Below are 19,793 nucleotides of genomic sequence, written 5' to 3'. Positions count from 1 at the left end.
AGCCTGTAAGGAGAATAAATAACGAAAGGAGCTCTGGAAGCAGCATGGGAGTGAGGCGGCATGCAGAGATGGACGCAGGGGGACAACCATTTCAGAAATATGACAAAAGTCTGAATTAGGGTGCTAGTGGTGAGCGTGAAGAAGACTACAGCTTCAGAGAAGCTTCTGAGCTGGGATTTAAAGGGATCGGTAATGTAAAGGGACTGCAAAACAGTAAACAGGAAAGTGAGTGGAAGCCTAGGGACAAAGGATGGTTCCCAGAACACAGGCTGTGGGTGGTGGGGACCAGGGCCTGTAATCCAGCACTCTGAGTGGGAGACAGGAAGACTGCGAGCTGTGCCACCCGGGCTGCAGAAGCAAGTTCTGAGTCTGTCAGCAACATGCTAGAAACCAAGCGCAAGAAAAGACAAAGGAGAAGCCGGGCGGTGGTGGCACATGCCTTTAATCCCAGCACTCGGGAGGCAGAGCCAGGCGGATCTCTGTGAGTTTGAGGCCAGCCTGGTCTACCAAGAGAGTTCCAGGAAAGGCGCAAAGCTACACAAAGAAACCCTGTCTCGAAAAAACCAAAAAAAAAAAAAAGAAAGAAAGAAAGAAAAAACAAAGGAAAACTAGCATGTAAAGTGGAGATGAGGCCCCTGGGTGGGGAGATTGGGAAGTCGTTGACCATCCCAAGAGTTTAGAATGACGTGCAAGGACCAAGAGCCTAGACTGTCAGAGGTAGGTAAAGGAGAAGCACCATGGAGCAGGTGGGGAGCTTGATTCCACATCCAAGCACTCTGACCTCCACTAGCAATGCAGAGGACAGTCAGCCTTGCCTTGGACTCAGTGTCAACCCAGCAACTGCTGCCTTCACTCCCTGCCCCCACCTTCTGCTCTTAGCATGGAGAGCCCGAGTTCAAACTGGTCTGGACTTCCTGAGAATTCCTGGTCCTTTTCCAGTTGCCTGACCTTCCTCCCTCTCCCCCCCAGATCAGTGATAGTGGCTGTCACCTTGGCTTCAGAATGTCTCCGATTTTGCCAGTCTTTCTGTAAGAACGTGTATGTGTAGCTAGGTTATCTATCCTGTTGTCTCCTCTGTGTTCTTGGATGTGCACTGCTTATTTAACCTATGAGCCGCTTTTTCTGCCAGACATTGTTCCAAATGTGTTACCAAGGAGTGATCTAACAATTTAATGAGGTGAGTAGTGCCATTATTACCAGTTTACAGGAGAGAAGTGCCACAGAGAGGGTTAGTAATGTTCCCCAAGATCATCCAGCTAGTGAGTGATGGGTTCTGATTTCTTTAGGTGACTCGGGCTACAGAGTCCACACTCCCACTCCTCTCTTGAGTCACTCTTTGAGGGCATGTCCTGCTGTCCCCTGTGTGGTAGAAAGGGAAATAAGAGTTCTACAGCCTTTCTCCTGTCTTACATGGATCTTGTGTGGATGTCTCCTTGGTTGGTAAGACAGTGGGCGGGTGTCTTCACATCATCTGGATGTGCCCATAGCCAGGCTGTCTTGTTTCTGTTTAAATGGTGTCCTTGATCTGGCCACTCCCACACAGTGATACATGGTCCCTTCCCCTCCTTGTGTTTCATTTAAAGTCTCGGCTCTCTTTTTTCTCAGTCCTGACTGTGCCGCAGTCTGCCTTAAGCACACTGGACCACATGGGACCCCAGGTCCCGATAACCTCCCTCGTTAACAATCTTAGGGCTGGGTTTCTTTCCCTGTAGTAGACCGCATGTACCTTGGCTTCCCTTACTTACTTCCTCTTGTTAAGTTTATGTCCTTATGTACTTAGCTGCAAATAGTTTTGGCACATCAGAAGTAATATTCAAAGGTCGGTGTCCCTGACTTCCTGAGCCCTGGGCCAAGTCTTGGGAAGTTCTTAGTCTTACTTTGCCTCCTCTGTGATCTTGAGCCAAGTCCCTTTTTTTCCCTTTGCCACCCATTCTCTGTAAAAACATGACAAAATAACTCACTCCTAGAGTGATGTCAATATGTGTTAGGAAGAGTGGGGCTTGACAGAAGAGAGGGTAAGAGCCGGGCCTGGAGGGTATTCAGGAGATGCTCAGCAGGAAGTGTTAGTTGAAGCAGACCCACCTGGTGGGCAAAAAAGAGAAAAGGAAAGGCACCTTGGAGAGGAGAGGAGACCGATGTGCATCCTGGCCCTGATCAGGTCTTGCACTTTGACTTAGGAACACATGATGGGGCTGGAGAGGTGGCTCAGTGGTTAAGAGCACCGACTGCTCTCCCAGAGGACCCGGGTTCAATTCCTAGCACCCACGTGGCAGCTTACAACTGTCTGTAACTCCAGTTCCGGGAGACTGGACACCCATGGCAAAACACCAATGCACATAAAATAAAAATTAAAAAAAAGTTTAAAAAAAAAAGAGAGAGAGAAAACTCCCCTCCCCCTTTAAGGGCGGTAGTGGCGCAGCCTTTAATCCCAGCGCTCGGGAGGCAGAGCCAGGCAGATCTCTGTGAGTTCAAGACCAGGCTGGTCTACAAAGTGAGTTCCAGGAAAGGCGCAAAGCTACACAGAGAAACCCTGACTCGAAAAAACAAAAGAAAGAAAAGAAATATAATTTATGGGGTTGGGGATTTAGCTCAGTGGTAGAGCGCTTGCTAGCAAGCACAAGGCCCTGGGTTCGGTCCTCAGTTGGGGGGTGGGAGTGGGGTGGAGGGGACGACGACCTGATGGACCTTAGTTATTGATGGCAAATGGGAGAGGCTCATTATTGGAAAGAATGTGCTGAAATGATAAAGCAAAACCCTCAGCTTTGTCCTTTTTCTCTATGGGTTAACTCAGCATAAATATTAGAACTGGCATTAAAATTGGAGCACTCTTTGAGGTTGGTGATGGCTCATTGAGGAAAGCACCTTCCCTGTAAGCATGAGTTCCCACCTTAGCACCCTCCTTCAAGCCAGGCACTGGGTGTGCCTGGTGCTGGGGAGGGGTAGACAGGGACAGGCAGATCCCAGGGGCTGGCTAGCCTGCAAGTCTAGCCTAAATAAAGAGCCAGCTCCAGATTCAGTGAGATTGTGTCCCAAAAATAAGGTAGAAAATAATAGAGGAGCCGGGCAGTGGTGGCCTTTAATCCCAGCACTCAGGAGGCAGAGGCAGGCGGATCTCTGAGTTCAAGGCCAGCCTGGTCTACAGAGCTAGGTCCAGGGCAGGCTTCAAAGCTACACAGAGAAACCCTGTCTCAAAAAAAAATGAAAAGGAAAAAAAAAGAAAAAGAAAAGAAAAGAATAGAGGACATCTGGTATCAATCTGTGGCTCTCCCCTCCCACTCATGGATAGCACATCTGTGTCTGTGTGTGTGTGTCTGTGTGTGTCTGTGTCTGTGTGTGTGTCTGTGTCTGTGGGGGCTGCTGTTATGTCCCAGAAAAAAAAATATACTTCTTAAAAAAGGAAGTAGTGTGTGTGTGTGTCTGTGTGTGTCTGTGTGTGTCTGTGTCTGTGTGGGCTGCTGTTATGTCCCAGAAAAAAAATACTTCTTAAAAAAGGAAGTAGAGTTTTTAAAAGGGCTCTTTATTCTTTAATTGGCATCAAATAGCAGAGCTCTGGGGTTTGACCTTGGGCTAGGTACTAGAATTGCTTCATCTGGTCAGCTGAAGGGTTGGCTGCTGAAGGATGCCTGCTGCCTTTAGGCTCCTCTAATAGCTAGTGTTCTAAGGGACTGAGGCATGCTGCATTGAGAACTGGGTTCTTATGGTCTGGTTTATTGAATGTTTCCCCAAGTGATGCAGTCCATGACTTCTCTCAAATGGAGGCGTGAGATAGGGCCTGGACCACTTGTCACACTCCTGTACTTAAGCAGCTGGGGCACACTGAGTGTGTCTTGGCTATTTAGGGATATGAGCTGCCAAATCCACCCTTTTTTCTTTTCTTTTTCCTTTTTTTTTTTTTTTTTCCTTTAAGAAGCTCAAATCTGGCTGCTTTATGAGTGATTTTTTTTAAATCTTTTTTAAGTGTTGGCTTACACATTAAAATAAAATCCTGTGTGATTCAAGCAAATCACTGGGTGTCGGATTTGAAACTTGAGCCCCCAATTTTACTTCAAACTACACAGGGATTCTCAAAATAGATCTTGGTCAGGTGCCTGGAATTAATGCATCTAAGTAGCTTGAGTTAGTAATAAGGCCATCAAGTAAAGAAAACAATAAATTAAAATTTCTCAAGCTCATTGGTCAAAAAACATCAGACAAATTCTCTTAAATCATTTGGAGTTGGTTTGAATTAGCATTTGATTTATTATTAGAATGTATATTCAAAAATTCTATTACTCTTGCTTTTTGACAGTTGCATGACTTCTTGCCTTAGTTGACATGTCCCTGAGATTTATTTAGAAGACATTAGCCATCCTTCTTCCTAATTTTGACACTGCAGTATACTCTTCGTGAAAAAAAGAGATGCAGTTTTGAAGGGAATAAAACTCACACAATAGAATTTTCTTACATAAACCTTAAAGTTTAGATTTTTAATGAGCAATTTAAAAGCAAAATATTCCACCTTGTGTCTGGTATTTTTAATGTAAATGTTTTATAAGACTAGAATCTATAGTCATAATTAAGAATAAGCAATTATAAGGCATTGCTAGGTGTGAAGGGGCACACCTGTAATTCTAAGTACCTGGGAAATAGGAACCAGAGGCAGGAGAAAAGTTCAAGGGCAAGCTGGGATACTATTGAGATTTTGCATTTTTAAAAAAATGGTAAAAATCATAAGATATTGTCATAATCTTCTTATAAGCATTAAGGAATCAAGAACATAAGAGGAAGGTTCACCTTGTAAGAGGCTTTAAAATGCATATTAAAGGTGATATTCTTTTGCTCTGACATTCCTTGGCTATTTGCTGAGGAATTTATCAGGCCTAACTATATGATAGGAAGAAATTTGGAAAGTGTGGGCTTAGAGGTCACACAGACTAGAGATTGAATTTCAGCTGTGTTTCTTGGTAGCTGAATCAATTCATTTCTTCCAGGCTCTATTTCCTCATTAAATTGAGATGGACATTAACCACTTTGCAGGGTATCGAATGGAGCAAATGAGTACTGCGTGAAGTTCTTAAAATAGTCCTTACCCACTTTAGCAGAACATTTGGTGTTGTGGTTTGCATGAGAAATGTCCCCTATACGCTCATGTATTTGAACATTGGGTCCTCAGCTGGTGACGCTGTTTGAGTGGCTATGGGACCTTTAGGAAGGTACAGCATTGTTGGAGGAAGTACATCATTTTGGTATAGACCTTTACAGGGTGCAGTCCTGCTGCACACCTCTGGAGGCAGGCTTTGGGGGTTTCTTGCCTCTCCCTACTTCCTGCTTGGTGTCTCTGTTTCCTACTTCTGCTGCCATGCCTCCCCCACCATTACAGACTCTAACCTCTAACCCTCTGGAACCAACCATAAGCCAAATAAACTTTTTCTTCCTCATGTTGCTTTGGTCATAGTGTTTTATCACAGTGATTAAAAAAAAAAAAAAAGTAGCTAATCTACTTATGGCAACCAGAGCACACCTGCCTTCCAAGCCTGTAGCTAGAGTTTTCCTGCCTTGCCCACAGTCAGGACAAATCTTTGTCACCCGCCAGTCCCACAGCAGCTCAGACCCAACCAAGTAAACACAGAGACTTATATTGCTTACAAACTGTATGGCCATGGCAGGCTTCTTGCTAACTGTTCTTATAGCTTAAATTAACCCATTTCCATAAATCTATACCCTGCCATGCGGCTCATGGCTTACTGGCATCTTTTCATGCTGCTTGTCAGGGTGGCGGCTGGCAGTGACTCCTTCTGCCTTCCTGATCTTTCTTTTCTTCTCTCTGTTAGTCCCGCCTATACTTCCTGCCTAGCCATGGGCCAGTCAGTGTTTTATTTATTGACCAATCAGAGCAACTTGACATACAGACCATTCCCCAGCACAGCCAAGTGCAGACCATCTCAGACACCTGCACTCAGGCTTGTGGTCCTAATCATCCTCTATGCGGACCTGCTGGGTAAAGCCACGAGGAACCTGAGAACAGGCTCCCACAGGACATACAGAACATCCCACAGCACAAGCCTAATTCATCTTAGATGCCACCTTTCTTGTAGAGAGCAAGTGAACAAAAGAAACTGTTTCTAGACCACACTTGCCTCTGCTTTTACATTGTCAGTCACACTTTTTGAGACTTGATGACCTTTTCTGTAAAATACATAGAATTGAATTGAATTATCTCTAAGAACACATATATTAGTTTTCGACGATATCCTTGGAAAGGGCTCTTTAAAGTGGGTCTTCACAGAATGGCTGTACTTTGATGGAATCACAGAATGTGAACCTTGTGATCCCAGACCCTTTGTTCATTTTAAGTCAGTAAGTTAGCCTTTGAGGGACCAGTTCATGGTACCCAAACTCCAAGGATGTTGATGGGGAAAATAACTTTCTATTATTTCCTGCTGAGACTCAGAATTAGTGCGGTTCATCTCTTCATGAGTCTATCCTGGTCAGCAAATCCACTAAAAAGGCAAAACATAGAGAAGAGTTTGTTTTGTTTTGTTTTCAGTGACTATAGAGTTAAGGCAAAGATCATCCACACACCATCTCGAATAGTGTGTACCATACTTTGCTGGCCATAGTAATTGCCTTTGTTTTTTCTAGAGACAGTTGGGTCTGAAACAAAAATCGGGGATTACAGTGTTGCCAGTTACTCTTGAGAAATGTCTCGTCTTGAGGCTAGAGCATCCAGCCAACCTCTAACCATCCCTGTAGCACGGCTGTCACATGGTCATTATTGAGGGTAGACACAGTTTCTGCTTCTGGTATTCTTTGTATTCTGCTCTTATATTCTGTCCATTTGTTCAACAAACACTTAGAACTCGATCAATGTGTTCATTGTCTGCCTTTAAGTGTCCCTATAGGCCTAAAGGTCTTAACTCTTTAACAAAAACCCATGATCTTAGGTTGCTGGTTGTGCTGGTAAGATGCGGGAAGAGGCAGCAGCAGAACTTTGGCTCAATGTCAACGGCCCGGGAAAGAAGTTTATTAGGCACTCAAGTGCGATAAGAAAAGAATGAAACGATGAAATCTTTTAGAAAGTACTTATGAAAAATTTAGACTATGAAAATTTGACTTTGATAAATTAGAAAGCCAGAAACAGAACCAGTTCCCTCTGGGTTTCCTTATCCTACTTATCCTAAATCAGCTAATAATCCTAATGGCTTTAAGTGGGCCTGTAAGTGCCCTGCTGTAAGTGTGACCTCACATACACGTAGGAGTTTTAGGGAAAGCTCAGTTGGACAAGATGGTAGGAGATAGGTCTGAATGGCAGGGAAAGTAAAGGAAGTGCTAGCAAGAGGGGTGTGGATGAGGAACCAGACTTGATGAGCATCTACCAAGTGCCTGGCACTGATACACCATGGAAAAGTTCCCCCAGATCTTAAGGCATAGAGCCCTTGCATTTGAGCATACTGCCAAGGGTAAGACTTTGTAGGCGAGGCCAGTACAAAAGTAACAAGAAACCATCTGGAAACAGAATTCTGGGGTAAACAAAAATAACTGGCTTGATGAAAATCAGCCAGTGTACACCAAGAAAAAGACAGAGGCTCTAAGCCTTAGCATTAAGCCAAAGAATAATGAAGTTCTTTTGAAAAAGCTAACATTTGACTGGCCCTAATTTAAGACTTTTGTCTAGCTTAAAAAAAAAAAAAAGCTATCCAAAGAATTTAGGCACTGTTGTGTGTGTCTGTGTAAATATGCATACACATATGTATATGTTACATAGGTATATACTATATATTACTGTATACAGTTGGTCCTGTGTATCTGGTAGTTTTGTACTCATGAACTCAACAAACTGCTGATGAAAACTATTCAGGAAAATATCACTTCTGTACTGAACATTATTCCCGGAACAGTAAAGCCATTTACAGTGCATTTACATTACACAGTGACCAGGCACTGTGTATGATCAGTAACCTAGAGATGACCTAAAGTGTAGTAGACCTGTCCAACATAGTGGCACACACTGCTGAGACAGGAGAATTGTTTTATTGAGGCCTGACATTCGGGCCTACTGTCAGTTACATGGGAAGACTTACCTCTAATTTTTCATTTCCTGTTGTTTATAAGGAAGAAATTTTTCCCTCAGTTTAGAGACAGAGAGGAGAAAGGAGGTTAAGTAAATGCTTAATATTTCAACTAAAAGAAGGAAAAATCAACATTAAATTTGATGTGGAAAGTAGGCTGTTCCTAATTTTTCTGTACAATGAGGTTTATTAAAATTACCTGAGGATGCCTGAGAAAAGCCTAACGTAGTTGAGTGTTAGAATGCTGCCTCTATAATAGACGGCAAACACAGCACTTTGTATGTTTTAGGAATGGATTCTCACTACATTCATTGGGCCAGTCTTGAACTCTTGAACTGAATTGCTGGGACTATAGGTGTGTGAAACCTTCATGGCTCCAATACTGTATAGCTTCTCCATTTCTGCATCTCTCAGCAGGCTGCCAGTAAACTCAGGTCTAGCTGGAAATGACCTCTTGCAGGCTCACCTGTCTAGTTGTTGAACTAAGGTCTCCCTTAGGCCCTTCCCCTGTGTGCCCATCAACTGAACTTTTTATATGGCAGCTGATTGCATCAGAGTGTGTGAAAACAGGACGGGAGAAAGCAGGCATTCTGAAGTCCCTCTCTCCTCTCTCTTAGAATCTAATCAGAGGGATAAGCCCATTATTTTTGTCATGCTCTATTTGTGAGAAGCAAGTACTTGGTCCATGCTCAGGGAGGGGCCTATACAAGGTGGCAAATAAAGGATAGGGGTGTCATGGGGAGCCCTGTCTAAAGTGACAACACAAAACCCAAATCCAGAAAGTCAGACCAGAGACAGAGTTAGTTGGACTGCTCAGTCTGCTGTCTCCCATTGTTCTCACTGGGTTTTACAGTGACTGCTAATCTCACCTGCTAGTGCAGTTCAGATGGGAGCCAGTCAGCATTGCTGCTCCTTTCTTTTCTTGGGGTAGCCGTTAGCATGTGTGCATCTGTGTTATTAGTGTTGAGTATTCAGTGCAGCGTATACCAAAATGAGAACGAAGTTAGTGCATTCGTGATGTAACAGAACTGGATAAAAAGATGGGTTGATATTTCAGTGTATATTAGTAAAATTTAAAGGCATACTTAACAGCCTGCTCCCCTCACAACAGTGCTCTACTGAACTGTTGTCAGAAACATGGAGGGGAGGTTTCTGTGGAAAGAGTGCTGTCTTCAGCTTCTCTTGACACTGCGTTTGTAAGTTCTAGCCTTTACATGACTTGAATAGATTGTTTTCCTACCTAAAAAGACCCCCAGTACCTTCTCTAAAACTAGACCCTCAATTACCAGAGACAAAAACAGTAGATATTTCCCATAGTCGAGTTCACAACGTTCCCTTAAGATTCGGACCCTGAACTGTGCAGTGGTGGTGCACGCCTTTAATCCCCGCACTTGGGAGGCAGAGGCAGGCAGATCTTTGTGAGTTCGAGGCCAGCCTGGTCTACAGAGTGAGATCCAGGAAAGGCACCCAAGCTACACAGAGAAACCCTGTCTCGAAAAACCAAAAAAAAAAAAAGATTCAGATCCTGACTCCAAGTGTTGGTGGACTCAAGACTGTTTACTCTCCAGCAGAGGGACTCCTGTTGACAAAGACTGCTACAGATACCAGTCCTAGCTGGAAGGAAAACTAAGGGCTGCCTGGCACTTAGAAGTGCCAGGGATCAAGTGATGGGTAAGGAAAGCCACAGGAAAAGTAGCTGTGTGTGACTTTAGTCAGTCTCCTAGAGAAGGGAGCCAGTCACAGAGGAGCCGTGTAAAACCCTCACCGGAAAGGAGTGATGCGCTTAGGGCTGCACTCGGCTCTTCTGTCCGCTCTCGAGATGACAGCCTTCCCGCTCTGGCCTGAAGTCAAGGAATGGGGCTCCCCTGCAGCCCTAGGGACAAGTCATTATTTTTCCTGGAGGGTAGTGCTGGGCGGTCCAAGCACTGAACCCTGGTGGCGGGAACTTAGAGGAGGTACAAAGGATGGGTGTTAGTGTGGCTGCAGCAGACACTGTGCATCCATTGTGTCTCTCGCCCTTCTAATAGAAAACTCCTGATATCCCTGTTTTATAAATGAAGACTGCAGCTCAGAGGTAAGGGGTGACCTTGGGTTGAAATCCAGGTTTCTCTGGATGTCACTCCTGGCTTTCCACCCTGTCACAGTCCCACTTCCTCAAAGCAGCTGTTTCTGGGCTACCTGAAGTAGAGAAGCTATAACAGCATGCTGTCCATGGCCTTGTCCAAGGTGCTTCCTGACCACTTCCCTGCTCCCTCATAAGCAGGCCAGACATTTTCCCAGAGCCTGTAATAGAGCACTTGGCACAGACGCTGTCGTGAGACCTAAAAATGGGACAGTGGTCTAGGTCTGGAGTAGCAATGTGTTGTTACCCATCTAAAATGTGAAAGACAGGTCATGAGAAGATGGGTTTCCAGCTTGGGAAACCTGGCACTGGGAGACAGAATACAGCAAAAGCCTTGAGTTTTAACCTGAGTATAGGGGGAACCGTTAGAGTACAGATGAGGATGGGGGTATGAGAGAGTGAAACCCTCCGCTGTGCAGTGTGTTTGGGGGGAGAGTAGAGCCTCATGCATGCATTCAGTTCACCAGATTGTGCCTCATACATTTTAGAACAAGAATGTTTGTTCATCACAGAGATGTTTTTGATGGTGGTATTAATGGCCACATTCATCTTTTGTGAACAGGAAAGAGAACATGAGATGTTAGGTAGAAATGCCTGGTCTGGGGTATAGCTCAGAGACAGAGCATAATCTACAACGTGCAAGGGCCTGGGTTCGTCCCCAGCACTGTGGGAAGGAGACAACAGAACATGGTTATAGTTCAAGTAGAACTGTTCTGTGTTAGAGTGTGTATAAGGGGCTGGAGAGGGAGGCAGCTCAGTGGTTGAGAGCATCCACATAGCAGTTAGTTTGTAACTGCCTGTAACTCCAGTTTCAGGGGATCTGGCTCCCTCTTATGTGTGGTCTTGTTGGTATGGTATTACCCACTCCCGTTCACACATACACACGAAAAATAAAAGAGGTTTTTTGTTTTTTCAAGGTAGGATTTCTCTGTGTAACCCTGACTGACCTGGAACTTGCTCTGTAGACCAGGCTGGCCTCGAACTCACAGAGATCCATCTGCCTCTGCCTCCCGAGTGCTGGAATTAAAGACATATACCAGCACTGCCTGGCTGAAATAAATCATTTTTAATGTATATATGTTAAACCTGCAGACACTATTAATAAAATAATTCAAAAATGATGGAAAATGATCAACTTAAAAGCTACTTCAGAAAATAGTACAAAAGAAAGTGGTAAAGTGGCAGGATGGGGTTAAAAGCACAGGCCGCTCTTCCAAAGGACCCGGGTTCAATTCCCAGCACCCACACGGCAATTCACAACTATCTGTCTGTAAAACCAGTTCTAGGGGATCTGAGACCCTCATATACAGAGATACACATGCAGGCAAAACCCCAGTGTACATTAAGTAAATAAATAAATAAATAAGTATTTAAAACAAAGGAAGGATAGAGGGACAAAAAAGAAGTGGGACAAACAGAAAAGTTAAGGTGGAAAATACAATCCAACTCTATCAGTAATAGAAATAAATATGAATGGGCAGGACAGTCCAATTGGACTGTAGGGATTATCAGCCTAGGTTCAAAAAAAATAGTAACTAGCCAGGTGGAGGTTGTATACGCCTTTAATCCCAGCACTCGGGAGACAGAGGCAGGTGGATCTCTATGAGTTCGAGGCTAGTCTGGTCTACAGAGCGAGTTCCAGGACAGCTAGAGCTACACAGAGAAACCTTGTCTGGGCGGGGGACGACAAAAAAAAACTATATGCTGTATAAATAAAATGGAAATAGAAACATAAAAGGAAAAAAATTAACAAAATCAAAAGATTTAAAATTGTGGGGGTACCATGGTGCTTGTGTGGAAGTCAGGACAGCTTTGGAAGTTGGTGCTCACCTTAAGGCTGGGTCTCTCGATTCTGCCACTACACTGCATGCTCCCGGCTAGCTGGCCCATGAGCTTCCTGCCAATTTTCCTGTCTCCTTCACCTCACAGTAAGAGTCCTGGGATCACAGATGCTCACCACTGCATCCAGATTTTTACCTAGATTCCAGGGATTGAGCTCAGGTCATCAAGCTTGTTCAAGAAATACTGTTACCCACTAAGCGACCACACACACTTAAAACAAAACAAAACAAAAAAAAAAAGCAAAAAAAAAAAAAAAAACAGTAAAATGGACAGTCTTTTCCTGGATTGACAGAAAGGGAAAAAAAAGGACTCAAATTATTAGAATCTGAAAGAGACAACAGTAACGCTAACATTATGTAAATAATGATCATGAAGGAATCCATGAATCGTCCTATGCTAATAAACTGACCAACTTAAGGAAAGTGGTCATATTATTAGAAATATCTATTAATTGATGACATGTTCACCTAGTGATTGACATTGTGATGTGTTTGCAGGCTGCTGCCTTCTCCTCTCAAGGACGCAGTGGAAGTATCCACCTGGAGAAGATGCTACACAATGCAGGAAGTGAACTCTGCCCTGAGTAAAATCCAGCTGGTGGGATATTCTCAGAAAATTGTGAGTGTTGGCGTCTCTGTGAGGGTTTTCAGGAGGGCTGGCCCTGTGTTGAGTCCCTGGGGGGCTCTTGTGGCTCTTCTTCAAGCTGCCCTGTCACCTTCGTTGTAGTTCCAAGAAAAAAGAATGTAGGTGGATTTTCTCCACCCTCCTTGCTTTTCAGTGGTACCCATTCATCACCCCCAGTCCCTGACACCAGCTCGAACTGGGTTGGCTGAGTCTGGAGATCTGTCCCATCCTGTTTCCCAAGAAACCAGACACAACTTTACCCATCTGAGACATAGGCAATAGGAAAGAGAAGCAGCTTCCCAAGGGTGATTTGAGAGCTGACCTAAATTAAGGATTCCTGCTCTGGTGTTGCCCTGCAGCTGGAGCCACTCAGAACTGGAACCTCACCTACAGTGGAAAAGAAAAAGTGGTCTTTGACTTCTGGTTCTCTTGGGTAACTTGTCACCCTTGCTCTTTAAAGTGCCTGGGCCCTGTGTACCTGAGGACAAAACAGCAGAGACTGAGGTGGCAGACACCCCAGGATTGCTTCCCTTGTCCACTGCACAGACTGTACTATTCCCTTTGGTCTTCAGTTTGCTTTAAAATAAGGACATTTCTTGCTCTTTCTTTTAAACTGACTTGACTTGCTGATGGCTGACATGCTTTCTGTGTGGTTCTTTTTAGGAGCTTTTTGGTGCTGTTCAGGTGACCCCTCTAAGCTCTGGCTATGCCCTAGGAAGCTCCAACTGGATTATCCAGTCCCATTATGAGAAAGTATCTTACGTCTCCGGATCCTCGTTGCTTACCACACACCCTCAGGTAAATTAACTTTCATCACCAACCTATGCTTATTTAATTCAAATTCAAAATGTCTCCAGTGTACTATGGGCAGTTTTTAAACCATCATAATTTCTGTGTCTTAGATACTCTGGGAGAGTTAGATTGTTTAGGTCCCTACGTTCAGAGTTGTGCTTTCCTTGGAAGGAATTCTGTTGTGCTCAAGGTCACCTCTGGGTTGATGATTCTTGGTCTTCCCAAGACCCTGCTGATGTAGGTGGCCTGATGTAGAACACAGAGATTGTTAATTCTCTCAGCACATACTAACTGCTGAATACTTACAAAGGCAGGAATCAAGCACTGGTCTCAGTGTCAGGATTGAGTGATCACCAGGCAAGGTCTCTGCTTGTACATCTTATCTTCAGTTGATAGTGACTAGGACAAAGATGAGTCAAGAAATGAGCTGTGTGGTTTCAGACTGAGGTAGGAGTTCTGGGAACAGCACAGAAGGTTTATTTCTAGAGGAGTGAAGATAATCTAAACTGGGTGGTCCTTCTGAAATCAACATTGAAGAGCCTACAGTGATGGCTGAAGAGTCCCTGGAACAGAGCAGGCAGGGCGTGTGAAGAGCAGAGAAAGCCGGTGTGACTGCAGTGTACTACACAGCCAGGAAAGGAGCAAGGCCAGCTCACCCTGGCCTTTGTAGACCATGATTGAGTTCTGGTTGGGTTTTGTTTATTTTGTTGTGTTTTGTGGTGTAATTGTGGTGTGTATGTGTGTAGTGTGGGTATGTGCCTGTGTATACATATGCATGAGAAAAAAAAGTCATCTTTTCTTGACCCATCTCTACCTTGACTCTGTGAGTCAGGATCTCTAATTGAACTTGAAGCTCACCGTTCTGCTAAACTGGCTGGCCAGTAAGCCTCATGGAGTCCCCTGTCTCCACCCCCAACTCAGATAGGTTGCAGGCATGTGCAGTCAGACTCAGCCTTTTTTTTTTAATATTTATTTATTTTATGTATATGAATGACCTGTCTTCATGCATACCAGAAGAGAGAATCAGATCCCATAACAAACAGTTGTGAGCCACCATATGGTTGCTGGGAATTGAACTCAGGGCCTCTGGAAGAGCAGCCAGTGCTCTTAACCACTGAGCCATCTCTCCATGCCCAGACTCAGCTTTTTAAGTGGTGCTCAGGATCTGAACTCAAGTCCTCAAGCTTATGCTGCTGGCACTTTGCTCACTGAGCCACTTCCCAAGCCCCGCTGTAGTGTATGTTATGTTTTGTTTTATTGAAACAGGGTCTTACCATGTAGCCCTGGCCAGCCTGGAACTCACTGTCTAGACCAGGTTGGCTTCCAGCTGACAGAGGTTGACCTTCCTCTGCCTCCAAGTGCTGGGCTCAAAAGCTTGCACTACCCACCACCATTTCCCATTTTAATGTAGAGGGAAAGCTATTAGCAGATTTAAGTTAGTCATGCATTACAGTTACATTTGGCAATAAGTTACACGTAAACATTGTTATGAATATAATATTTAATCCTTGGGTGTTTGTAGAGAACTTACAGTTGATTTTATAAATCCCGATTCTTTTGTGTTTGTAAAGGAAGAGTGGTCAAGATTAGGTCATCAGTTTCTGAACATATAGATAACTTGTAGGAGTCCCTGTCACATTTTTTCTTTGAAATTTGATTACTTTATGAATGTAACCTTAAGATGTTATTGTCTTCATTGTAAAATGGAAGTTAAGGCTTAGACTTGGAGCCCGGGCCCTTGTGCTTCCTTGTAGCTCTGCCCTTTCCCTGACAGTTGCTTTGGTCACAGCTTCCTACCTCCTCCTGTGGCAGATTTGCTTTCTTTCCCTGGGTACATAGAGAATCTCACCCCTGTGCTCTGTTCCTTTGCAGGGTTAGTGCTTGCCACAGTTCTTACAGAAAGTCCTCAGGTTGTAGAAATATTTGCTCTACTTGTGACAGATAAATGTGTGACTTAAACATGATATTTGTATGTGTATGCATACATACATATACACCTTACAGAATGGCTAACTCAAGCTAATTAGCATACCATATTTGCAAATAGGAAAAAATAACTCTGTTCTGCTTGAAACACTAGGTGCTGCTGCCAGTCTGCAGTGTTTATTCGTGTTTTCTGTCGGGGCGGGGACAGACTCTCATGTGACCCAGGCTAGCCTCAAATGTGATATCTAGCTAAGGATGGCCTTGAACTCTGTCCTCCTGCCTCTCCCTCCAAAGTACTATCATTACAGGTATACCACCACCCGACTCACCTTCTTTTACAACCAAGTTTATCTCAAGGTCTAGAGGAGACAAGTTCCTGTGTTTTCCTGTAGCTAGCAGAATCCTGGGCCCTTCCCGATTATTGAGATCAAAATCCCATCAATGTCATTATAATCTGCCTCATTGAATCAAATTTTTTATTGGCAGCTTCTTTCATTCTTGATGTATTCTGCCCTAAAAGACAGGAGGATGACTTGGCTGCCAACTGCTCTGATTTGTCCTGTTGGATCAAAACCTTTACAGTACTGTTGACGTAATTTCCAGTAAATTGTCTTTACAAGGGCTATAAATTTAAAGGGAAAATAAGGTCTTGAGAATAATGAGCAACATACCTAAATCATTGGTTTTAATTTCTAGTTGGCAACCTGTACTTTAGGTAACAAAGGAAAAGATAGGTTTTTTTCCCCCTTCACCTGTATAGTTGTTTTTGTATTGAGTAAGTGGGAATAAAGAAGTTTTAGTTTGAAAAAGCATGATGGTCTACCGTGGAGGTAAAGAAACTGTACCCAGAGCTGTATCTGACCCACCACTTGTTCTGGGGGAAATAATTGATTAATTAATTAAACCAGGTTTTATTGGGTTACAGACACACCTGTTTGTGGATCGTTTCTAGTTCGGTCTGTGCCGTGAGGGCAGGGTTAAAGTTAAACTTCACAGAAAGTTTGCTGCCCTCTGCTCTGCCTGATGGGAGCCTTTTGAGCAGAAAAACAGCACAGGCTGCTGCAGTGATCTGTAAATACAAGGTATGACGCCTTTGCCTAAAATGGAAGCAGCAGGAGTGGAGAGATGGCTTGAAAACATAGAAAACATAGGCTGGGGCTGGAGAGATGACTCAGAGGTGAAGAGCATACTAGCTGCTCTTCCAGAGGTCCTGAGTTCAATTCCCAGCAACCCATGGTGGCTCATAACCACCTCTAATAAGATCTGGTGCCTTCTGCTGGCATACAGAACACTCATATACATAAAATAAATAAATAAATCTTTTTTTAAAAAAAAAAAAGAAAAAAGAAAACATAGGCTGAGCTGGGCGGTGGTAGTGCACGCCTTTGATCCTACTACTCGGGAGGCAGAGGTGGGTAGATCTCTGTGAGTTCGAGGTCAGCCTGGATTACAGAGTAAGTTCCAGGACAGCCAAGGTTACACAAAGAAACCTTTGTCATTTAACGGTTAGGTCTTGGTGTGCAGTGCTTTTGATTCATCTGAAGCAGGTTATACTGTCCTCCACAGTGTCATTCCTTGAGTAGCCCAATGGTATTTTACTGTAGTTTTGTTCTTAGTCCCTTCTGTCTGGTTAGACATGGGTTAGACAGATTTTTTTTTTTTTTTAATTCTTGGTTTTGTTGCTGTTAGCACAGTTAATTGTACACACTGACTTCACTGTGCTGTCTCCACACATGCATGCAGTGCATATTGATCACATCCAGCCATTGTCTGTCCTTCTCACCACCCCTCTCCCAGTGCCTTCTAATCACGGGCCTCTTTTGCTTTGGGGTGGGGGGCTGTGGAATTTTTTTTCTTTCTGCACATGAGAGAGAACATGCAGTGCTTTGCTTTCTGTGTTCCTATAGCTGGTAATTTCCTAATGTACTGTTCCCAGTTGCATCCATTCTGCTGCACATGACAAGATTTTCATTGTTGTTGTTGTAGCTGAATGGGCTACATTGTGTGGAGGTCTGCCATATTCCCTCCTCAGTTCATGTCCTGTGAGCACTTGGACAGAGTTCACATCCTTGCTTTGTTTTCTCGAAGTCTGGTTGTCCATGCTCTCATAAATGTGCATTCCTCCCATAATCCTAAAGAAAATATGTTCATTTTTGAAGCCCTTAAAACCATTGAGCTAAGAGCTAAGGTAGCCACTCCATTTGTGGGTTTGATTTTGTATTGTTGAGGTTTTTTTTCTGAATTTTCCCAAAAGTTTTGCTGTTGTTTGTTGGTTTTTGTTTCTGGTTTGTTGTTGTTGTTGTTGTGATGCAGTACTTAGATGTGGATGCTCCGCAGTGAAAGTCAAATGTCATATAATTGGGACAAGGGCCACAAGAAAGCTGAGCTACAACAACAGGCCCTTCATCTCTTGGTGCCTCTGGCTCACCTAATGGGCCCAGAAAGGCAGGAGAGGATCGCAGTAGGCTGGCCTCTGCAGTCTTTCTCCATTTGCTCTCCATTGTTGGTCTCATTTGACTGGACGCTGCCTCTCCTCAGAGTATTTGCTACCCTCAAAAATAGTGTGTGCTGTCTCAAGTCAAGGCCAATGCATAGTACGACCTTGTCCGAAAAATATAAAATATATAAACAATAAATAGTTTATGCACTAAACATTGTTGGACTCTCTAAATCTATTTCATGTTTACTGTCCCCTCTCTATTTGTTCCTTGTCTTTGTTAATGAAACAAATGTGCAGAATTCTCACAGCGTTGATTGTGCCCCTGTGGTCCCATTTTGTCATTATGATTGTCAAACTCTTCAGCCAGTGAGATTTTAGGTATTTTATATTTATATATGCTCAAATTGGAATAAATTTGATGTTTCTGTACACACACACACAAAAAAAAATTAGTGTGTGCTGCTTAAGAGCATTCCTGTGTGTGCTTGTGTATTCGCTTCTCATGAGCCAGTGCTATTCCCTGAGTCCCTCCCATTAGCAATGGAGTGTCTGAAGAGACGAGGAAGACAAGATGGTGGATATGGCCTTTATATAGGGGAAGAGCTTTTCTCCATGTGCAGTTGAACAACATGATTATAAGACCAGAAGTCCACTGGGGAGTGTGGGCCTTCAGCTAGGGGATGGAGAGTTCGTGAAAGGGTGGGTTTGAACTGGTTTTGGAGAGCAGAGTTGTACTTCACGGTCTGGGGTGTATTTTTTCCTCTCCTAGGTGATTAGTCCTTAACTGTAACTGTTTCACTCCTTCTTTTCTGCTGTAGGATTTTAGGGTGTAAAGGCCTTCAGACTTCTGACTCCTTGCTGACTACTGTTTCCACTTCCTCTTAACCAGGCTGCCGTTTCTCCTGCATATTTCAACCAGCTGGTCTTCCGCAACCTGGCTGCCTTTTGTTTTACCCCTGGATCCTGTTTCACATCTAAGAGTGAAACACTACCTGACCTTAGGAGTGTCCTGGATTTCCCTACCCCTTGGCCTGCGTTGTCTTCCATCAGGCTGCTGACCCCGATTGCCTGCCCTTCTGACTCTTAGCCCTTCCTCCCTTGCCTCAGTTACGTTCTTTCTCTTTTTACTCCTTTCCACTACTTTCTCAGTTACACTCTCTTTTTACTAGTGCACATGCACACATAGGCATGCACACCTTCATGTGTACATGTATATATATCATACATGCCACCACACTTGCACACACGAAATCATAAAAGTTATGTGGAAAGAGAAGGAGACTGTTGGGAGGGGAGAGGCAGGAAAGAGGTAATGGAGAAATGAATATGATCAGTGTGCATTATATATGTGAATGAAAATGTCATAACCAAACCTGTTGTGTGTTTTATAAGTGAATGTGTGCTTATAAATTAAATTGTTAGAGGACCAAAACAGTAAACACAGTTCTTACTAAGCTTAGAGTTTTGAGTGTTTTGTTTTGTTTTGTTTTTATGTATATAGATATTTTGTCTGTGTGTATGTATGCCTGTGCACCATGTACATGCCTGGTACTTACAGAGGTTAGAAGAAGGTATCAAATCCCCTAGAACTGGAGTTATGGATGATTTTGAGTCACTGTGTAGGTGATGGGACCTGAACTCCAGTCCTCTGCAATCCTGAACCATCTTTCCAGCCCCCTAAGCTTAGAGTTTTTACTATTTTATTCCATGTGCTTATAACTGTCAGTTTTGTGGGGTACTTTTGATTGTTGAATAAGGTAAGTTTTTATTTTTGGGTTTAAACAAAATATTCCCACTTAAGCACTCATCAAGTGACTCTTGACATCAGTAATATATGTAGTTATCTTTGGTAAAGTACAGATATTTGAAGTGTCGCTTGGGTACGAAGAGTGTTGCTAAAGCCTTTTGAGCCTGTGTCTATCCTGAAGCCCTGGGACTCAATAAGGCTGTCTCTGTGTAGGGCTGAAACTACAAGGTCTGTAACCTGACCGCCAAGTAT

The 19,793-nt window shown here is 43.7% G+C and overlaps 1 protein-coding gene across 1 annotated transcript in view; it reads left to right on the top strand.

Annotated features, from left to right (window-relative positions):
- The window catches only part of Ints9 (integrator complex subunit 9), a 94,989-nt gene that overhangs the window by 46,379 nt on the left and 28,817 nt on the right, over positions 1-19,793 (top strand). The window contains exons 7-8 of the mRNA XM_037208274.1: positions 12,510-12,630; positions 13,300-13,434. Of these exons, the coding sequence (XP_037064169.1) occupies positions 12,510-12,630; positions 13,300-13,434 (256 nt within the window). The remainder of the gene's footprint in view (positions 1-12,509; positions 12,631-13,299; positions 13,435-19,793) is intronic.

This window comes from Peromyscus leucopus, chromosome 9 (genome assembly GCF_004664715.2).
Source record: "Peromyscus leucopus breed LL Stock chromosome 9, UCI_PerLeu_2.1, whole genome shotgun sequence".
Lineage (NCBI taxonomy): Eukaryota > Metazoa > Chordata > Mammalia > Rodentia > Cricetidae > Peromyscus > Peromyscus leucopus.
The sequence above is the reverse complement of the archived record's forward strand: the minus strand, read 5'-3'. Positions and strand labels throughout refer to the sequence as shown.